The sequence below is a fragment of the Cariama cristata genome, unplaced genomic scaffold, assembly GCF_000690535.1.
Source record: "Cariama cristata isolate BGI_N322 unplaced genomic scaffold, ASM69053v1 scaffold4980, whole genome shotgun sequence".
Taxonomy (NCBI): Eukaryota; Metazoa; Chordata; class Aves; order Cariamiformes; family Cariamidae; genus Cariama; species Cariama cristata.
This window is the reverse complement of record NW_009595111.1, coordinates 9,685-29,646: the sequence shown is the minus strand read 5'-3', so window position 1 is coordinate 29,646 and position 19,962 is coordinate 9,685. Positions and strand designations below refer to the sequence as shown.

General features: G+C 37.8%; 1 protein-coding gene across 1 annotated transcript in view; it reads right to left on the bottom strand.

The window, feature by feature from the left end:
- SOS1 (son of sevenless homolog 1 (Drosophila)) overlaps positions 1-19,962 on the bottom strand; it is a gene marked incomplete at its 5' end in the record, with an annotated part of 35,120 nt that overhangs the window by 5,664 nt on the left and 9,494 nt on the right. The window contains 9 exons of the mRNA XM_009700573.1: positions 1,229-1,346; positions 1,709-1,871; positions 2,463-2,582; positions 3,258-3,480; positions 4,623-4,726; positions 5,276-5,398; positions 5,813-5,894; positions 10,853-11,508; positions 12,485-12,612. Coding sequence (XP_009698875.1) covers positions 1,229-1,346; positions 1,709-1,871; positions 2,463-2,582; positions 3,258-3,480; positions 4,623-4,726; positions 5,276-5,398; positions 5,813-5,894; positions 10,853-11,508; positions 12,485-12,612 — 1,717 coding nt within the window. The remainder of the gene's footprint in view (positions 1-1,228; positions 1,347-1,708; positions 1,872-2,462; positions 2,583-3,257; positions 3,481-4,622; positions 4,727-5,275; positions 5,399-5,812; positions 5,895-10,852; positions 11,509-12,484; positions 12,613-19,962) is intronic.

Here is a 19,962-nt window from a genome sequence, read left to right as displayed (position 1 = left end):
AATTCCCTGTTAGAGTTAATAAGAGAATTGCATCTAATTTTCAAATAAGGGCAACAATTTAATTATTTTAATATGCCTTTTCCAGAAACCTTCCTTTTTTGGATGAAAATCTCAAAGTTTCTGCATCTTTCTATTGTTTAGGAAACTCACACAACTGAACATTACTAGCTTTTTTCAAGACAAGAGTACACTGAACTCAAGTGCTTTCTCTCAACAGTTCTGTCTCAATCCAGCTCTATTCCATTAGAGGACCCAGCTAGGCTCCAAAAAATCATTTTCAAGTCTTACTCTTCTGTTCCACTCTCTACTCCTGGCTTCATAACTGCATCAAATCATTTCAAGACTAGAAAGAAAACAGCGCTCTCAAGTCCACAGATAATGTATCTGGAACTGTCATTATGACTCTTCTAAGTATAACTTGAGAGAAAGCACTGAAGCTATTCGCCTGTGATCCTGCTAACCTCTACTCATCTCTGAGGCAGGACAGTAGGTTTCTTAGTTGATCTTATCTTTCTTTGGAGAGCTCTGGAGTATATTTTTCCTCAATCTGTAAAAGGCCAAAAAAGCCATCAACACTATTTTCTTTCAGTTTTGGCCTGAAGCCTATGCTGGACAAGTGTAATGTCCAGAGCTGGAAGTGATCTGCAGCAAACATCGAAGTAGCTTGCTAAAGAACAGGAATGCCATGTGCTTAACTTCACAATTTGCTAAACGTCAGAAATTCCAAGCAATCTACCTGAAAGAAGAACTGTTAAGCCTGACGATAAAGAAGCAGCTTTCTTCCCAAACTTTGTTTTTATAGAAATAAGACTTTTAAAATAGAAATAAGACTCTAGTTATAAGACATTATAAAAATTAAAACTCTAGCTTTATTTCTTGGAATTCTTGATGGGGAAGGAGGTCCTTCTTTCTCTACTAGTCAACCGCAATAATATTTTTAATGTGACTGCCTTCTATTTAAGGCATTTATGGTCACAACACAGTTCAAAACACATTCAAAGTAAAAATAAGTAAATAGGTAAATAAGATACCACAGATACACTTATGAATAGTCACTTTTCTTTTTCTTTCACATATATGCAATTAATGTCTGGGCACCTGAAATTCAAACCCAAGTGTCCTGCTAAAACTCACTTCTCACTGTTGTTCGTACTCTGTTCAGTGCCATAGCTCAATACTTTCCAAATTTTTATGGACAATACAGCCCATTCACACGAAACGTACTTACCAAAAAAAGGCACACAAGGAGGATTAATGGACCTGAGTTTTGCCAAGTATTTCTTATAATGATCCTCACTCAGCTCATAAGCTTCTTCTAAAATCTTCTTCTGGCGACTTGGAATTTGCTAAAAAAAAAAAAAAAGAGATGAAACAGGCTGTTTGGAAAGATAGGGTAAGGTGTAGCCCAGCAACAATACTGAGAGTAATGGTCTCCCACTGATATTCAAGTCAGTGACCATGAGGACAGTGGCCCAACATCTCAGGATCTTGCTACCTTTTTCTGCCTTTCTTAAGTAAGGATTGATTTCTTGCTTCTGAAACCAAGAAAAAAACCCTCTCTATTACACCCTGATTGACTAATTCGTTGGGGGATTTCCCTTCCTCGCTCCTTCTTTGAAGGACAAGCTCACTGAAAAGCCAGGCTTTTAGTGCAGCTAAGGTGCACTGCATTACACTTCCATACCAAAAAAGGAAAATTTCACTGTACCTCAAATGTGTGATCCAATCTGTACACTGCTGCAGAGTTCATAGCACTGACAATCTCAAGGACACCATTAAAGTTGTTTAGCTCTTGAAAAACTTGCAGGATCTCAATTATCCGGCTCACTACAATTACTCTTTCTTCTAGGTTTTCTGTTTCTACAATGCACCTAAATGCACAAGAATATTTGATTTTGTGTTAAAGCATTGATAAGTTCTCCAAAATCAAATATCAACTTGTAACACAAATAGAAAAGTTTATCAAATTACTTGACACAGTTTTGAACTGTTCAGGATAAGAGGGCATAGTCTCAAACTGCGCCAGGGGAGGTTCAGGTTAGACATTAGGAGGCATTTCTTCACAGAAAGGGTTGTTAGAGATTGGAATGGGCTGCCCAGGGAGGTGGTGGAGTCACCATCCCTGGAGGTGTTTAAGAAAAAACTGGATGTGGCACTCAGTGCCATAGTCTAGTTGACATGGTAGTGTTAGAGCAAAGGTTGGACTCGATGATCCCAGAGGACTCTTCCAACCTAATTGATTCTGTGATTCTGTGAAAATGTTTAGAGAATAAACATTTGAAAATATTCTAAGAATAAAAAGCTAAGCCCATTACGGTAAAATTCTCACAGGGACCAGTTGTAGCATCTAAACATGACTTAAAACTGGAATTCTTCCAGAACAGAATTTTTCACAGTATACTTCTGAAGGGACTGTAAATGTCCAGAAATAGAGCAGGTGCAGATTCAGGAAAGTCACTTACTTTTCAAACCACAAAGTGAGGTTAGTTGTATGCCTTATCATTTTGAGAAGGTTGGGAGAATTAATTTCTTTATCTTCTTTTGTCCACACACTTCCAACTAGTTCAGATGGCTGCACAGCTCTAGAAAAGTAGATGCATGTATCAAAAAATGTAATCAAAAGCAGGAAAGAAGATACTATTTTCCCCAAACCTCTTTATTTCCAGTGAATTTGGAATTAATATTTGGAATTAAATTCTTAAGGTATCACTTCTCTTCTATAATGTTAGGCTCCCCACATGACTAAGTGACTGCTATTTCCACACTTTTTTAGTGTGTAAATATTTCTTAATTTATGTGACTATTAACCACCTCTGTTCATCTAAATGAAGACTGAAGTCTACATCTCATTCACCATAATAAAATGCAAGCTTCCAACACCTGAACAACCTCTCTCAGACAGCTGGTGAAATCTGACATGGTCCATAATTTGCTTCACAAACTAGGATATGAAGAAAACTGATTTAATTAATGTTCATACTTCTCAAAGGTTGAGCTACTTGGAAAATATCAAGAGAAACCTGCAGCATGATGCAATTAACAGTATGCATCAGTCACATGTACTGCATGTTAACTTGGGGAGGACAAGACACATACTGGTTTTTAGAATTTTTTTCTGAAAAAATAGCAATTAATATACAGCACTGGTAAAGTCCCTTGACCTACCGTGGGGCTTCACAGCAGGGACCCGCAGAAACAATTTCATGCTGGAGAATATTTTGGTTTGTGTCATGTGTTTTTCAATGGAGGAAAGTTACCTGTAAAAATCTGACTCAAGTAAAGTGAGCTGCCGAGCAATTTCTATTGGATGCAAAGTGAGCAAGTCAAAAGACTCTGTGTGTCCCGGTTTGCTTATGTGCCATTCAATCGCTGGAGGTGGGCTCTCAAAAGTAATGTTGTGACTTGGCCCAATGGCTTGTGCTTGCTTTTTCCGGTTGATTATCTTTGTGATTGATTCAACCCATTTCTTCATCGCTTTGCCTGGCACACAGAGAGAAAATTACTATTTAGTTACTCTTAATACTGTTTTTCCAAAGATGACAGTATAATTTAGAAATCTTTGGATTTAAACCCAAAATCTACTAAATTCAAGCAACCAAATATCCTTTAGAAGTGCATAAGTGGTGTTCTCACACAAGTCTCAAAGCACTCAAACATATAATGAAGAATTCCTCAACAGCCAATGCTAGGCATGCCAAGTTTGCCCAAGCAGAATTCAGAATACCCAAATTAGGCTCCTGCTCCAAATCTAGTGTTTTCCTTTCTTTTCTGGCTTTACAATGAGTTTACGGGAACTAACCTAATTTTGCCCAAAATGCACTTCTGTAAAAACCCTGAACTTTATACTTTGGGCAAAAGTACATGCTTACCTCAGATAACACAGAAGCGCATAATAACAAACAGGGAAAAGCTTCTCTACTGCATTTAGCATCAAAGCTCAGAATAAAACCCAAAGACCAAATGCTTGTTTAGCACTACACCGTAAGAATTTCATGCATGAGATAGCAAGTCCATTGAAAATTTACCAGTAATCCACTTTAAACTAGCTGGCTCATTTTCCCCCCTCTTTTTAATTGCTAAATAACCATTAAATACTTCTCTAACACAGTGTTTTCCTACAAACTGCTCCTTTAGCTGTCTCAGTTTTTCTTACAAGGGAACAGGAAAGAGCTGTAGAATGACAACTGGAAGGTATCCTACAGGTCTAATATGCACTGTGAAATTGCTGAAAAATCTTTGCTTCAAGGAAATAGTGGTTTCCACCATCAAACTTTTACAAAAACTACCCCTGTGTGTAGCTTAAGAGGACAATCAAAGCAATTATTCTGTCCTGATCATCACTCAGTTCTTGTTATTTTGCATTATTTCAGTTCCTCTATAACAAAACAAATACTTATTTATCAGGATGTAAATAGCATTCATTCTTCTGAACAGGGGCCAGACTTTGAATAATAGTGGGGTTTTTTTAATTAAGGTTTATTTTATATCCTTTGTGAAGTATTTAATAAGCAGTCAGTCCTGTTTTTCTTTATATGCTCAGTGAAATGAAAAGTGATCCCATTCCATACCTTTGAAAAGGGATGCTTTATGATAAATCCCATCACTTAAGAAACCATAAGTACCTCTTACTGTCCCAATGAATTCCTCCAAACGTTGCAGAAGATCAGCATCTCTTTCAAAGTCATAGAAGTGGTGTTCTACCCAGTGTCGACATACATTTAACACTCTGCAAAAGTAAATGTTAAGCAAGCACTCTACAATGCAGTCTATCTTCACATCTAGCATTTCAAGGCTTTTAGTAGGCGAGGGTTCACAGGAATATCAGAATCAGCAGACTAAATGCAATTATTCTACTGTCTGCATTTCACCAGCAACCAGCTATAAGCATTTTTCTACTTCAAGTTTAAACAAGTCAGAGTAATGCTATTGTTCATAAAAAGAACATTATCTAAAATGTTCTCTGCCTACACCTTTGTGGCACACTTATGTTGTATAGCCTTGCAGAAACACAGATTTAAAAGAAAAGGCAAGTGTAAGAAACTAATTTGCACGCTAATAGTCTAAAACTCAGTGCAAGCCTTTCCCAAGGCTTTTCAGGCCATGAATTCAAATTCCCAGCAGTAGCAAGTTCAAAATCGCTGACTGCCTATGCACGGTCTCTGTCAAAGCATCTACAGGAAAGGTTGCTGGTATCACAAAGAGTCACTGCATCCAAAAGACGGTACTTGAAAAGACTTAAAGTAGTCAGTTTGGCTCACATTGATGCAATACTCACCGTAGCTGCACTGGTTGAATGTACTCTTTCCTAAATCTTTTTAACTCTGCACTAATAGGCTGGTCTCCGTTCTCCATAGCAATACGATCAGCTTCTGTTGGCTCAGGTTCTGGAATTTCAAATCTAGCACAGAAGATGGGTATAAGCACTAGACTCCTATTACACTAATCTTACTCACAGCATGCATGAATAAAATGTCAATTAAGGATAACTCAAAATTCAGAATGTTTCCACGTCAGAATCTTACATCTTGGTAAGCACAGAGGAAGATTTGCTAAATTCAATAACAATACAGATTTCAAAGACAAAACTGTGGGATGCTGGAAGTTACAGGGGCTACCTGAACAATCCTAAAGCTTCTGGATATAACTTGCACATTTTACTTGCAAACCTTGAATTTGACAACTTTTTAAGAAGTGGAGTGAATCAAAACCAACTGGAAAACAAAAATCTTACACACTGTACTCCAAGTAAAAATTAAAAAAAAAAATAAAAAATTTGCACTTTGTATGAACAATATTTTTAACAGTGGCATACCTTTCAATTAGCAGACTCAGCAACTCTTGAGGTTTACAGAAGGATCTATATGTTGTGAGAAAAGTCCGAACAAAGTTGGGATCTAAGACAAAGAATAATTTTATGCTCATGTCAGCAACTACCTAGGTTTTTGTTATACTTTAAAATAACTTTAAGTATCCTTTAAAATTAAGGATGCTGGCTTATCAGTTTACAGAGAAGATGATGTAAACCAAAATTTGGTAACAATTCAGAACCTCTTAAAATAGCAATACAAAGCAGAATTTAAAACCAATTTTTATTCTGTTGAAAATTCAAACCAATTACTTTTTCTTTCCCTTCAATTATTAAAAGACTAGATTCTTTTTCAGTAACTTTGAAAATAATAAATAGATTATTTTATTTATGAGCCATCCAGTAAAGAACTTTGTTTTTCACAATGATCAAGACAAGATAACTCAAAAGACACGGAAAGGAACTTTGCATTGGATAGAAATAGCCTCTTCAACGGGAGAATGTTTTCGCTAAACTGGTACAACTGATAATCAGTTGTAGTCAGAGCAGGCTAGATATTTTTTCAGCTGACAGCTATACTTTGAGGTTATATTTATTTCACTTCAAGAAAATCAACAGATTTCATTTAAATTGACTAATTACATATCAGTTCATTTAAAACATCCAAATGTGTTTTAAAAACAAGCAAGTATTCAAAACAGAAAACCAAAGTGTCTGCCTTAATTACAAAAGGAAAACCATTTGTTTTCAAGTATGAGGAAATGCAGTGACAGCACACTGGCACTGCACAGAGCTGACTAGAAACAAGGTTAACATTGTTATCACTGAGCAAAATTAACGAGTGGGTTGCAATGGCTTTGCATATTAAATCCATATACAGATTTTAAAAGTAAACCCCACTTGGTAATTTTTCTAACACGCAGTGGCTGAAGAGGAGCACACAGGACTTGAAAGAGGAGTTCCTATAGGCTGTAATGAAGAAAAACACGCCTGCGTTATTTGACCTAACACTATATTAAGCCATTAGACTTATTTCCTGGCATATGGGTTTTTAAGACCTTTTTTAAAATCCTCTTTAATTATTTACCAGCATCTTGTCCATTTGAATGAACATTCTACCTTTCTTAGATCCTACTAAGCTCTTCATTTGGGCAACAGTTTACTGTAAGGTGTCATACAGATTAACCATGTATGTAGCATTTCCTTGCATTGCTGCTGTATGCTAATTCCTGTTTCTTAAACAATTGGCTTTTCTGCTTTACCATCTGTACGTTCTTTGTTAACTCCATTTTTCTTATCATAATGCCTCTCCCACCTCTCCTTGAAAGTGTACAGTCTAAAATCCTTTTCAAAGGCAAAACTCTAAATCCTTTTGCACAAAGAAAGTCATCCCTGTCCCCATCATCCTCGTCATCAAAATACACAATTTTTGTTGTCCTAAAAACAAGCATAGAAGTAAGCACAGTAGCTCATGTTTTCACAGATTGCATTCTGTACACAGCATCCACTCTAAATAGATTTTGTCTACATGATAAAGAAAGCCTCCATAGCAATTAACATTTTCAGGTCACTGCAAGCTCCGAGTCATAGCTATTGCTATTTACAGGTAGAGTTAGTGTTTAAATCCACAATGCATATTGAATTTCAAATGAAGCAGATCAGAAAATCAAATCCAACCTTGTTATCTTACTAGCAAAATCTGTAACTCAAAATAGTGTACAATATACCAGCAAGCATTACAAAAATACAGACAACACCAGTTAGTCAGGATGTCTGCTCATGTGATAATTCTCTCTTCAATACAACCAATTTGAAAGCTAAAAAAGAACAATAACTTGTTCTACAAGGATTTATAAATAATCACCCTTGAATTCCTTAAGAAAGGAAACGGACACTATGATGACGCACAAGCACTCTTAACATATCAAAGCGTTAAAAATAGAAGAGCACTGCCCTATAGATAAAAAAAATTGCCATGACTTTCAAATCTTGGTACCACCTAACCCAGCTGCTCTTAAACAAGAATCAGGCAAAGGAGGAGATAATGAACACAGAAACACATTAAAACAGGTAAAACTCATCAGAATATGCAAATAGTGTCAGAACCTGGACTTCTAATCGAAGAGCAGTTTCTCTCATGTAAAAATATGGAAAGCTGCTTTTGCAGAGGAGATTTCTCCCTATTTTGCTGCTCCACTACAGGATGGCTTGGACAGTCTGCCGCACCTCATGGTCAGGTGGCTGTTAGGGCTGTCTCCCTGTCCTAGCTCCCGCAGTGGCTGGATGCCTCCTACCCCCAGTAGCACTGCTTCGTTAGAGCTAGGCTACCAGGCTGTCCCTGTTCCACAGCAAAACAGATCAATATTTCAGCTGATAAGCTGGTCTGTGCATTGTCAGGGAGGCGAGGGAAGAAAAATAAAAGGTCCTAACACCCATATCTACAAATGACATGGACTGTGTTGAGCTTCACGGACAACAATAAAGTCTGAACACAACCTGTACACTCCTCAATACGCAACTACCTAAACTGCTCTTCAGCTACTTGCAACAAATTGGTACCACCTCTACAATTTTATCTGTAATTATTCCTTATAGTATTTGACATACAAAGATCAAAACCTAGAGAAAGGTCACAGCTACGGTAAATACCGTCTTTAGACTGTCAGATCAAGGGTTGCCATAACCAGTCACACCACATTTGAAAAAAGTCACCTCAGAAAAGTAAGGGCTTGCTATTCTGGCATGTGAATATAAAGTCAGTAAATTCTTTTAAGATTACAATCATGCATACACAATCCTACATGGAGCAAGAAAAGCATTTCTATGGTCTATAGCTGTTTGGCTAGATATCACCAGAGTACTCATCTTCCCACATCTCCAAGCAAAACAGAAGCCTTGAAGTCTGCTGATATGTGTACAAAAGAAAAGCTAAAGGGTTACTATGGAAAGTTACTGCCTTACTCACTGCATCTCATAAAATGCAACAAAACACTGAATGATTTACATCGTAAATAGACCTTGTCTCCTGCACAACAGAGCATTTTTGGTTGAGTCACTATGTCTCTATTTCTTTATTCCCCTGGAAAAGACAGCACAGAATGGTTAGAACGATGACATTTTTCCTCATAGAAAATCAATTATAAAACAGAAGGTATAGAATGAAAGATAAGGGTGTTGAGAAATTATGTGCAACCTAGCAATTCAGCATTAAGTCCATGTACATTGCAGTAAGATCTTTAAGGCTACAAAGACAGGCTAAATACATTGCAAGACAACCATTTATTCTTTTGGTCAAATTTGTTCTCAGTTTTGTCATACAATAGTTTGGTCAATGTCACACATACCTACAAGGTTAGGCTTCAAGCAACCTACTTAAAGCTTTATTAAACAGAGGCTGTTACAAGCAGGGATTTAAATGACTGTGGACAACGGCAGATCTCATCAATTGATCTGAATTCTTCCTTGATGTTCTATGTGCTAGAAAGGCCAAAAAGACATACACATGCAACAAACTAACACAAGAGACATACTTCAACAAGCCACATGTACCTTAAAAACAGGCCTTTCAGTTTTATGGACCTGCAGAATGTAGTTTGTGGCTTCCTGGACAGAGACAACGCGTGGAGAGCACTGCCGAGCCTTCGGAGCAATGTCAAGGCTACAGCACCAAAGTCCCAGTGCGTATGGAAAGGGCAATTCTCAATGGTGCACTAGTTAGCCAAAGCAAAGCGAATGTCCACAAGGGCACTAATGAAGTACTATTTTTGCTAATTCTCTGCCAAATACACTGCCAGCTTTAAAAAAAAAAAAAAAAAAGGTGTCTGTCTTTCTCTAAGGCTGAATTGTTTTATTTTAACTTCCAAAACCATAAAATTATGTCATAAATCATGCCTGTAAAACTCAAAGCCAGGAGCTAGAAGTTTATAAAGTTACAAGAAAACGAAGACAGGCACAAAACTGCTCTAGCAAAAACTAGCAGCACGATATTGCATTTGGGTTTCTAATAAATGTTAGGAAAGTTCAACCGAAGGAAATGTGGAGAAGGGCAATAAAAGTAATGGAGTAAACAGTTGTATTTACAAGCATTTTAAAAATAAACAAAAGTACTAAACTACACTAATTATATTCTGCTTAGTCCCCAGTTCTTCCAAACAAATATTCCTGGTCTATGCAGTGTATCCAGGACTGAGCTGCAGAACAACAATTTAGGATAATCGTAGTGTAAAGAATAAAAAGAAAAAAAGAAGAAAAAAAAAAAAAAAGAATTTACAGTTGAATATGAGAAGCACTAATATCAAGATGCATGAAGTTTTAGAATAACTGACACACAGGTAGAATCAAAAAAATAACAAAAAAAAAATCCAAAGCCAAAACCCAAGCTGAAGATCCTGGGAAATTATCAAGAAAAATTGAGGTTGGACTGGATGATAACATAAATGCCTTGGATGTATCTTCAAGAGAAACAGAAACCCGAAGTCAAAAGTCCTTAAATCAAATCCCCAGTGAAGTTCTGACTAAGGCAAAGTTCCCAAGCCAAACTATGCAAGTGACTGCTTCTAGCAAGCTGATACTTGGTCTTTTCATTACACGTCAGCATGGACACAGGTAATAGTTGGTAGAGTACAACCCTCAACTGGAAACACTGCGCCCGTAATTCTCGCCTGCAATGCTGGCGCTTCGTGTGCCACCCAGCTTTGGAAGTCTCGAGGGAAGGCAATTCTTGTAGCCTGAGGCATACAGGAAAAAGGATTGTCTAGAGCTCAATTCCTGCAGGCCCCTGCCCCCCCATCCCTTACATGAGAATGATCTTATGCACTTGCATATCCTACTACATTCAGCCAAACAGGATTCACATTTTTAACTGCTACAGCAGTGCATATTTAGATCTCAAAACCTTAACACAAAAAGCATGTTAGAATATGTGCACTACAAAGCATATTCGCTTTCTACACACTTTATATATTTTGCTGCATGTATTTAACATAGAAAGAAAAGCATAAACTAGTCACCACCTTGAGTTTTGGCTATATAAATGAAGTGCCTCACCTGCATACATGTGGTAAGTCAGCCTCTCAATGAGCTTGACAACAGTTCCCGCCTTGATGATGGGGATTCCAGATTTGGGCTGCATGTTTTCTTCAAACACAATATTCTCTTCAGAGTCAGGTTCTGCAAACCTGTAAAGCTCGGGATTTGGAAATCTCATCTGCTCCTCTTTTTCTTCCTGCAACATTGTTACATCCAACATCCTTTCCAGCGTGCTTCTATATTGCAAAGATATCAATGCTGCCATCCAGTTGTTTTTATCTTCAGCTGATTTAGCAGCAAAAATAACACTGTTCTCATCTTTTAAGATGATTTCAAAAGCATGTCTGTACTCATTAGTGTCGTCTTTATCGTTGATTTGTACCTTTCGCATGAAGAACTTTTCTTTTAGACGATATTCTGCATTGCTAGCACCAGGAAGTCTTGGCTGGCCGTGATTTGACTTACAGCAAATCATCAAGCCATCAAATAGAAATATGTGTCTCTCGTGCTTTGCTCCCACACGTGTGAGCGTTCCTTCCATGATGAACTCATTACAGCATTGTCCAATGTCCTTACCCTCCCAACCATCAATATTTTTCTGGATTTCATTCATTTTCTTAATTGCTAGCTGTTTCCCCTTCATCTGCTGAGTATAGAATCGGCATGCAGATTCACTTCAGTGAAGGACAGGAGAAAGACAGCCTATTAGTATACACGTATCTAAACCCCACAACCACCACTAACAGCAAAACCACAAGATCATCTTGCTGAGTGGTGAGAATTCCACTGAGAATACAGTTTCAGCATTCAGTATCAGCACCACTGCAAGCCTTGACTAATGTTTCTCTTAAGTACATCATCTAAAAAATCTTCTACTTATCTTCTAGGCAATAAATGTTTTACCTAAACACAGGCAATCAGAAGTAGGCAAGCTGTTAGTGCTGCTTAGTCTAACACACCACTCATTTTCATAGCTGACAAAACAATTTTAGACTGCATTAATTTGAAAGAAGCACACTCAGAGAAAATAAGCTGTTCAATGCATCCATGTCCAGCCTGAAGATTACACTTTGCAGTACAGAACTTGTTTGGCAAAGAAAATATTGAAACAACTTTAAGAGCAAAAGCAGTATTTTAATGTGTTTAAATAACTACACAAATATTAGCATTAAATCAAACAGTAGATAGTATAATCCAAGAATTTGCTACAACAGTGCAACTAAGTATAGTTATCTACACATCTATTTCTACTATCCAGTGGTAATTTTAACTAGCCATTGCACAAAAAACTCTTCAGATTAAGTAGTTTTAAATTCAAGAGCATTCCCTTCTAATCACACAGAAATGTACTTTTACAATATTTGTAGGCGGATTTTTATTATCTGAGCATAATTAACCCACAAACGCCGTAACTTTCTACTTACCAGTGAATTCTCAGAACGTCTCAACTACCAATATGCAAGGACACATAGAAATTAGAACAGTTTTAAAACAATAACAAATTATCTTGGCTTTGATGTCACTTCCTCTGAAAAAGCAGGCTTGCCACAAACTATTTTGTTCATTGTTTACTAAAAGAGGAAACTGGGAGCCCTGGATTTATAGCAAAGCATTACGAGCAGAAAGCAGGAAAAATGGAAACTTGTTTACCTAAGCCTTCGTTTTGCAAGACTTTTGGAGCATATCCGTTCCATACTGCTTTGAAGATTTAGTAGGGCAGTTATTGCTTGCTTTAAGCACTCTTTATCATCTTCATCCTCACTTCTTTCTTCCAATTGCTGTGAACATTGGAAGTCAAATACAAAAAATGTTACAAGCATTTTGGTACACCCAAATCCAGAAGTTTGACCTAGGAAGAAGAAATCCAACCATCTGCTGATTTTGCATACTCCTGTTTGTTAAAGTTAATGAAATAACCAGGTGCATTACTGACACAGGTAAGACACAACTGTCTGCTAAGAGCTTAATCTCAGTAAAATGACAGCAGCAGTCACTGGTGCCCCAGATACAGACGCATTCAGGCACGTTATTTACCTCAAAACTAGCTTGATTTACTTTAAATCTCTGAAAAAAGGATATATTAGAGGTGTTAAATCTTAAAGAGGAACAAATGAGGAAGGAGATCCCGATACATACCATTCTACAGTGCAAGATCAAATCTGGAGGATGTCTGTACATTTGTAACACATATAAACACTCCTGGAACAGGTGAGCTGGATCAAAAGCTAAGCAAAACTCCCTCAGTGCATTTATAAATGGAAGATTACAAGGGCTCTCACCTCCCTAACAGTCTAATCAGTAAGTCCAGTTGGAAGGGACCTTGCAGATTATCTTATCCAACCTCCAGCTCAGCTGCAGAGCCAACATAGATCAGGCTGCTTAGGGCCATACCGAGTTTAAAATTGCCCTCAGGATGGAGGCCACAACCTTTCTGGACAATCTGTTCCAATGTCTGAAATGGTAAATTTTTTTTTTCCCCTAATAGCTTATCAGGATTTCCCTTATTGACTTTCACAGTGGAATATGTGGAAGCACTATGCAGCTGTGAGAAGCACTTCTGTGTCTTCCCCACCCTATCACACAAAGACAGCAGGACTGTTTCCCTTCCTCATTAGCCTCCTTTTCTCCAGAATAAATAAGCCTGTTCCCCCAGCTTCTCCTTCATCACATGCTCCATTCCTCATGTCATCTTGACAAGCTCTTCCAGTGAGCTTGTTTCAGCACATCAATGTCAATAGGAAGCCCAAAGTGGATGTGGCTCTCCCGATGCAGCCTTGCCAGTACTGAACAGGTGGGCACTGCCACGTCCCTCAACCTGATGGCTACATACTTGCTAATATAGCGATACAGGCCTTCATTGCTTTAAGGGTGTTCTGCTGGCTTGTGTTCAGCTTATTTTCATGAAAAAAACCAACAGGGAAAAACAATAACCAGAGGGATGGTGGGGAGAAGTAAATGTTCTTCCTCCATGGAGGGGTTGACTGGTTGTTCCATCAGAAAACACGGGGGCATCTAACCATGGCCAGCTGGTAAAACCAGGGTACGTAAGTCCCTATCTGAGTACGCAGCTACACTAATGCTTTCATATACTAACTCAACTTTTCTTAAAGGACAAAAAAAGGTATAATAAAGTTATAAACTAAAACTGGACAAGAAGGGTTAATACTAATATTTTGTGCCTAACTATCACTGCAACAGGGAAGTTTTATAAAACAACACCTGCCATGTTTTTATCCTATTAAAATGTTTCACATAGCTAGAGAAAAAATTGTTGGCTACAGCTGTGGCTTACACATAAAACTGAGATAACAATTACTTACAGGATTATTAAGAGACAAGCGTTTCAGACTATTACACATCAAGGACTGGCTCTACACAATTGAAAGATTTGTTTTCACAGAGGTGGTAAAAGTGAAGCAACAGGCTGGCATGGACCAGGATAAGACACCCTCAGAAACAATTGCGCGGTGTGCTTCCTGTGTGAAACATAAGTATTGTCTTCCAAAACCCACCTGAATACAACATATTCAGGTTTGACATTTGAATGGGTCATAGAATAGCATTAATTTTTTCCCTGATCAGAGTTAATCATTCAGCATAATAGTGGTCAATGCCAAGGACTACTTTACTTGTGTTTTCAGCCATAAGGAAGACCACAAGGTTTATTCTAGGCAGCTTGTTTCATGTAGTGTAATCTGTCATACTCTTGACCTAAGCAGCTTTAGGCATGAGTGCCTACTCATATGACCACCACCGAAACAGGGATGATGTATTCTCCAAGAAGGAACAGACTACCCTCATCATATTCCTCTACTCTCTAGATTTAACACAGAGGTAAGGTATCATCTTCCCTTTGCTTCAGTTGTGCAGATCATCTAGGTATAAGACAAATAAGGCAGATACAGCACCACTGGCAGAAGACCTGAAAGAAAGCTAAGAAAAACATGTAACCACCTCTAAGATTCTGTGTCTTTCCTGCATAAGAGTTCAGAGGAGGCTCTTTGCCTTGCGCACTGCCTGTTGCCAACTTCCATCAAAAGAGTTTGGCTGGATTTCCTATCATCTCTGGGTAGCAACCCTTCAACAATGGACAACATCACTTTAGCCTAGTCTCCTTGAAAATAAGCCTTATTAGATCCTCCAATATTCTGCTATTTGCTTGTAAGGGTACCACAGGAGACACGGTAAGGAGCAAAAGGCACATAAAACACAGGACAAGTTTCAATGAAAATTAGGCTCAACACATAACAAAGCTTATTAAATTATTTCCTTATTTTTAGTACTGTCTATACAACCTAAATGCTCCACTCAAACTAACACAAGATGCATTGGTGCCTAGCATAAGGCAAAACAAAAATGGCCCATATCCCAAAAGAAGAAAGTTTTCAAAATTTGGAAAAATATCAAAAGAAACCCATGTAAGTGCAGGCTAATGTGTATAAGGGGAGTGCTAAACCAAACCAACAGAAAAATAAACCCCTATGAAATAATCAGGAATTTTTTCAACGTAGCACCTTAAAAACTCAAAATCTGGAAAAAAAAATTACTCTTCAGATTAACACTTACATGGTACAGATTAACATTCACTACTGCAAAGCATTCTGCTCCTGTGTTGAGTTTATAAAATACTTTTTACAGCAATTTCTCTCCAGTTGCAAAAATTTTGGTATTCATCACAGAAAAGTCCATGTCCAAAAGCAAAACGCATGTTTGTATACAGTGCTGGAGAGAAAGCAATTGTGTAAGACTAACATTTCCCCATCAGGATCCACTGGAAGTAACCCATATTTCCAACTGTATCTACTTGTTAAATCAAAGTCCAGTGAGTCTAATTATACTCCAGGTTTAACATTTCGAAAGTAGTATGCAGAAGTATGCATCTTCTTTAACTGTAAGACCTACACAAATGGCAAATCAGACAGTGCCGTGAACCGCTATGAAGATACTTGTCCGCACACAGAAAAGGAATTTGAAAGTTTATATTCTAGCATTGTATAATTACCATAAACTGCTATCAAAAACAGTCTTGGTCAAAACTGAGCTTAAACTACAGCAATGACTTTCATCTTACACTGCCCCCAGACGGTCTGGAAGAGCAGGTTATGGGAAGTGAAATGGCAGGGAAACACATCCAGATTTCTTTGCAAACTCCACTGATTTTTCTATAGCTGTGCAGTGCCCCCTAATGATAAATCAGGTAGATGCTAAATAAAAGTGTGGTGGTTTTGTGGTTTTTTTTGTTTGTTTTTGTTTGTTTTTAGATAAAGCATCCTGTCAAGAATACTGTATCATTATGAGGAGAAGGTGGATATTTCTGACTATCAGTACTGTTATAGCTGTGTTTTTTAATAATCTTATGAGAAAATATTGGTTTATGATGATTGTAATGATTCACAACACTATAGGCACAGCATCCTGGCCATTTGAGGATAACAAACTTGGAAAATAGACTGCTAAGGGAAGCTTCTAATAAAAAGAGTACTCTACATCCTAGGCCAAAAGCTCTGAAGAGATATCAAGAAGTGGAAGACAAGGTATTTTGTTCTACCTGTTGCATAACACAAGGATTAGATATTTATAAAAGCAGGAAATTCCAAACAGATACAAAAGAAATTCTCCTCATGCAGTGCAAAATTAAGACTATGGTAGTGGTTCTCTTATGCTGTCAGGGAAGTGTCTATCTAGAAAGACAATAACAGAAAATACATTTATACTTATGATGAGAATATGCAGATATAACAATACTAGTAGGTGTCACAATGGATATAAAAATCTTGTACTTCAGGGCTTACACCACAACCTAGACTTCTGTCTTCCTAGAAGGTTATTCTAAAACTAACCACTGAAATTTGTGAACTACAGGTTCGCCCATTCATCTGGGTGGAGAGATCACAAATCAGCTTCTAAGACACAAAAGACACAACAGCACATTGGAGGCAGGGAAATCACAACTGAATTTAACTTAAACTTAACTCACGATCACTTGATTGTACCTGCTAATGATATTTACTGCCCCTCAACCATTAATCCAAGAAGTTCAGTGCATAAGTGGCCCCGCGTTACAAGTGGAAGCTGCACACAGCAGTACTTGGAACAACAAGCTCGAACTAGTGCTGCTTTGGAGAAATGTGTTCAAAATCTAGTATGTAATTTCTTCAGACACCCTGAAGCCCACAGCAAGGCACCAAAACACTTGCATAGCTGGCAAAGGAAGCCCGATCCGTAGTGTCACCTAGCTTTTTTTTTAATGCTACATAAATAAGCAACATTCATGCACTGACACCAGTTACTCCAGCTTCTGTTCTAATGCCTCACCATTTTCTTCAACATGTTTCTGAGAATGGGGTACCTAAAGGCAATCCTGAAACAGGCTATTTTATGATCAAGAATAAAAATGAACAGGGTTTCTCCTCTGACAAATGCAGGCAGGCCGGCCTTCTGGCTCTTTGCCATAAAACAATCCTGGAAGCTGGCTCAAGAGCACTGAGCTGCCCAAGAGCTCTTTCTGACTTTTTGCAATTCCTCCAAATAATAACCAACTCAGCCCAAAGGAGCAGTATGCTGGCAAAAAAGTGCCTTCATATCCAGAAACTTTAATTTTTAGAAAGCATCAGGAAATCACCTGGAACAGCAAACAGGGAAAACTGCAGGGAACACTATACGTTTCTGGAAAATGCCAGCAGTCTAAAAGGCACTTCACACTTGAAACTTAAAGGAAACTCCAGGTGCCCTCTTCCTGGACATACATACACAGCTTCAATGCACTGAAATTATATGAAAACAAAGTGACTTCTGAAGACTCAGACAATCTTGAGCACAGTGCAGTAAAAACATGCATACATTTATATAACTTTATTTAGATTTACATTACAGCAGGAGTGTTATGTGCATTAAGAGTGGAGCAGAACTTAATATATTGCTGAAGTAACGGTAAAAACTTTTTCTCCACTCAAAGTTTAACTATGCCTTCAAAAAGTTACATTAAATCATATAATCTTACATAAACATGTCAAGTATCAGACCTCAGGTATCAGATAATTAGTTACAAAAAGCCTCCAGCATTCTCTTGGAGGCACATTTTACAAGAGAAAGGAGCTAGAAAGCCCTCATCTTCACATTAAGTTTTAACTCACATAACGTAAAATATGGTCAACCCATTGGGAAGCATACTGTACAAGTAAAGTATTAATACAGAGGAAAATATGAAGCATTTCAACTTTTAGTACAAGATTCCCAGTTCTTTCACAGCTAGACTATGTGACTTAAAATACATCAAAGATACGTGGAAAATTTAAGTACATCAAACTTCACCTGACACCAAAAAAGTAAACCCATTTCGACTAAAGAAACACGTGAATTTAAGGAACTGCTACTCTGATTACTCGACGTGGATGCTCTTATTTGGGGAGAGGAGGGATGAAATGAATATGAATCTGTTACAGAAATAAATGACACTACTCTGAAGTGCCATTTTTCAAATCAGGGTGGACACTGAGAAAATCAGGAAGAGCTATTCAAAAACATATGCAACACAGAAGTCTGTCAGTTGATGTTTCACCAATTCAACAGTTGAAAGTTTTCCGTAACAGGTTTCTTATGTGGCCAATTTGCCACTAGCATTCCCATGAATGGGTATAGCTTGTCAATACCATATTTCAGATTAGGTCTGCTCAAGTGCTACTACAGCCCGCTAGGTACTTCAGTTGGTGTCTGCTCAGCAGGACAGAGTGTATTTTTGCTCTCTGTTTCTGCAAATGGGAAGGGATTCATGTATGTGAGCAATTCTCATTGAGCTTATACAATCAACATTTCCTTCATCAAGGAACAGATACAAAAACAAAGCCTTGTTTTCAAATAAGTTCCTTGATGTTGTCATAAAACCATTTCTTAAACATCCAGACTTTTTGTAGGCTACTAGCTGCCATACGTGCATTTTATATGCCCAGATTCCATTACTAGGGAAATGGCTACTTTGTTTACAGGAGGCCTTGTCTTCTCAGAGTATAGAAAACCCATTTGCTCTGCGTTCTTCAAAAATACGGGTTTTGGTTTTTTTGCATATGCTGATGTCTCTTCCACAGCAGATTCATTACCTTTCTGCAACAAACGTACAAGTTCACACAGATCCTGCCAGAGCCTTCATGCTCTGAAATTCTCTTCTTTCTTACTGTCACTTTGGTTTGTCTCATCATTATTAGCAGACCTGCAGAATACATTAGAAATTTAAAATTCATAATTAAGTTGGTAACATTTAGTTAGATCAGTATTTGAAATATCACAAAATATTTACCTATGTGCTTCCACACTTGTAATTGAGGTCTTCCATTTTCTTCCCCCAAATTTTCCATCATAGTAAAGACAATTCAATTTGAAAACATCTTCCCTTTCTCTTTTTTAATTTCAAAGTGGATTAAAATCCACTTTCACTGCTTCGACACAATTCAAGTCTGATCTTTGCCAGCAAAGTTTGCAAGGCCGTAAGCTCAACTGGATGGCACCTCTATGTTTGCATAGAAATGTATGGATTTTTGAACGCTATGTAAGATGAAGTCACAATTTCAGAGATCATTCTGGGAAGCAACAGTAGAACCCTGTCGACTTTAAGAGGAACCCTGCTGATTAAGGAAAAAACAGCAGAGGAGATGAGGGATGACAAGCAGAATCCCACCTGTAGACTTGGTCTACAGAAACCATGAATGCAGCTTATTGGTTTACTTGTATTTGTTATTTCCTACATATTTCCATCAGTTTCCACTGAAGATACCAAAGTATTGACAGAAAACATAGACCTCCACTGCTATAAGAGCAAACAGAGAAAGCACGCTGATAGTGGGACTAAATCCACAGCTCCACGTGTAGAAACGTTTCCACTGCAGGAATCAAGTATATGAAAATCTCAACCATAGCACTAACTCCCTCTGAGGCTCTCTTTTGTACAGAAGGTGACAGGAATGGTGGTAGGAGAAGAGGACAGGGGAATATACTACAGCTATTAAAAGACTATACAGCATTACAAGCGTATCAGGGACTATATCATGACTGCCACAGTCATAATGTCAACTAATGTCATCCTATAGGAGTTGAAAATCTTGGCTACAATAAGCTTCTTAACATTCAATCCTTGCTGG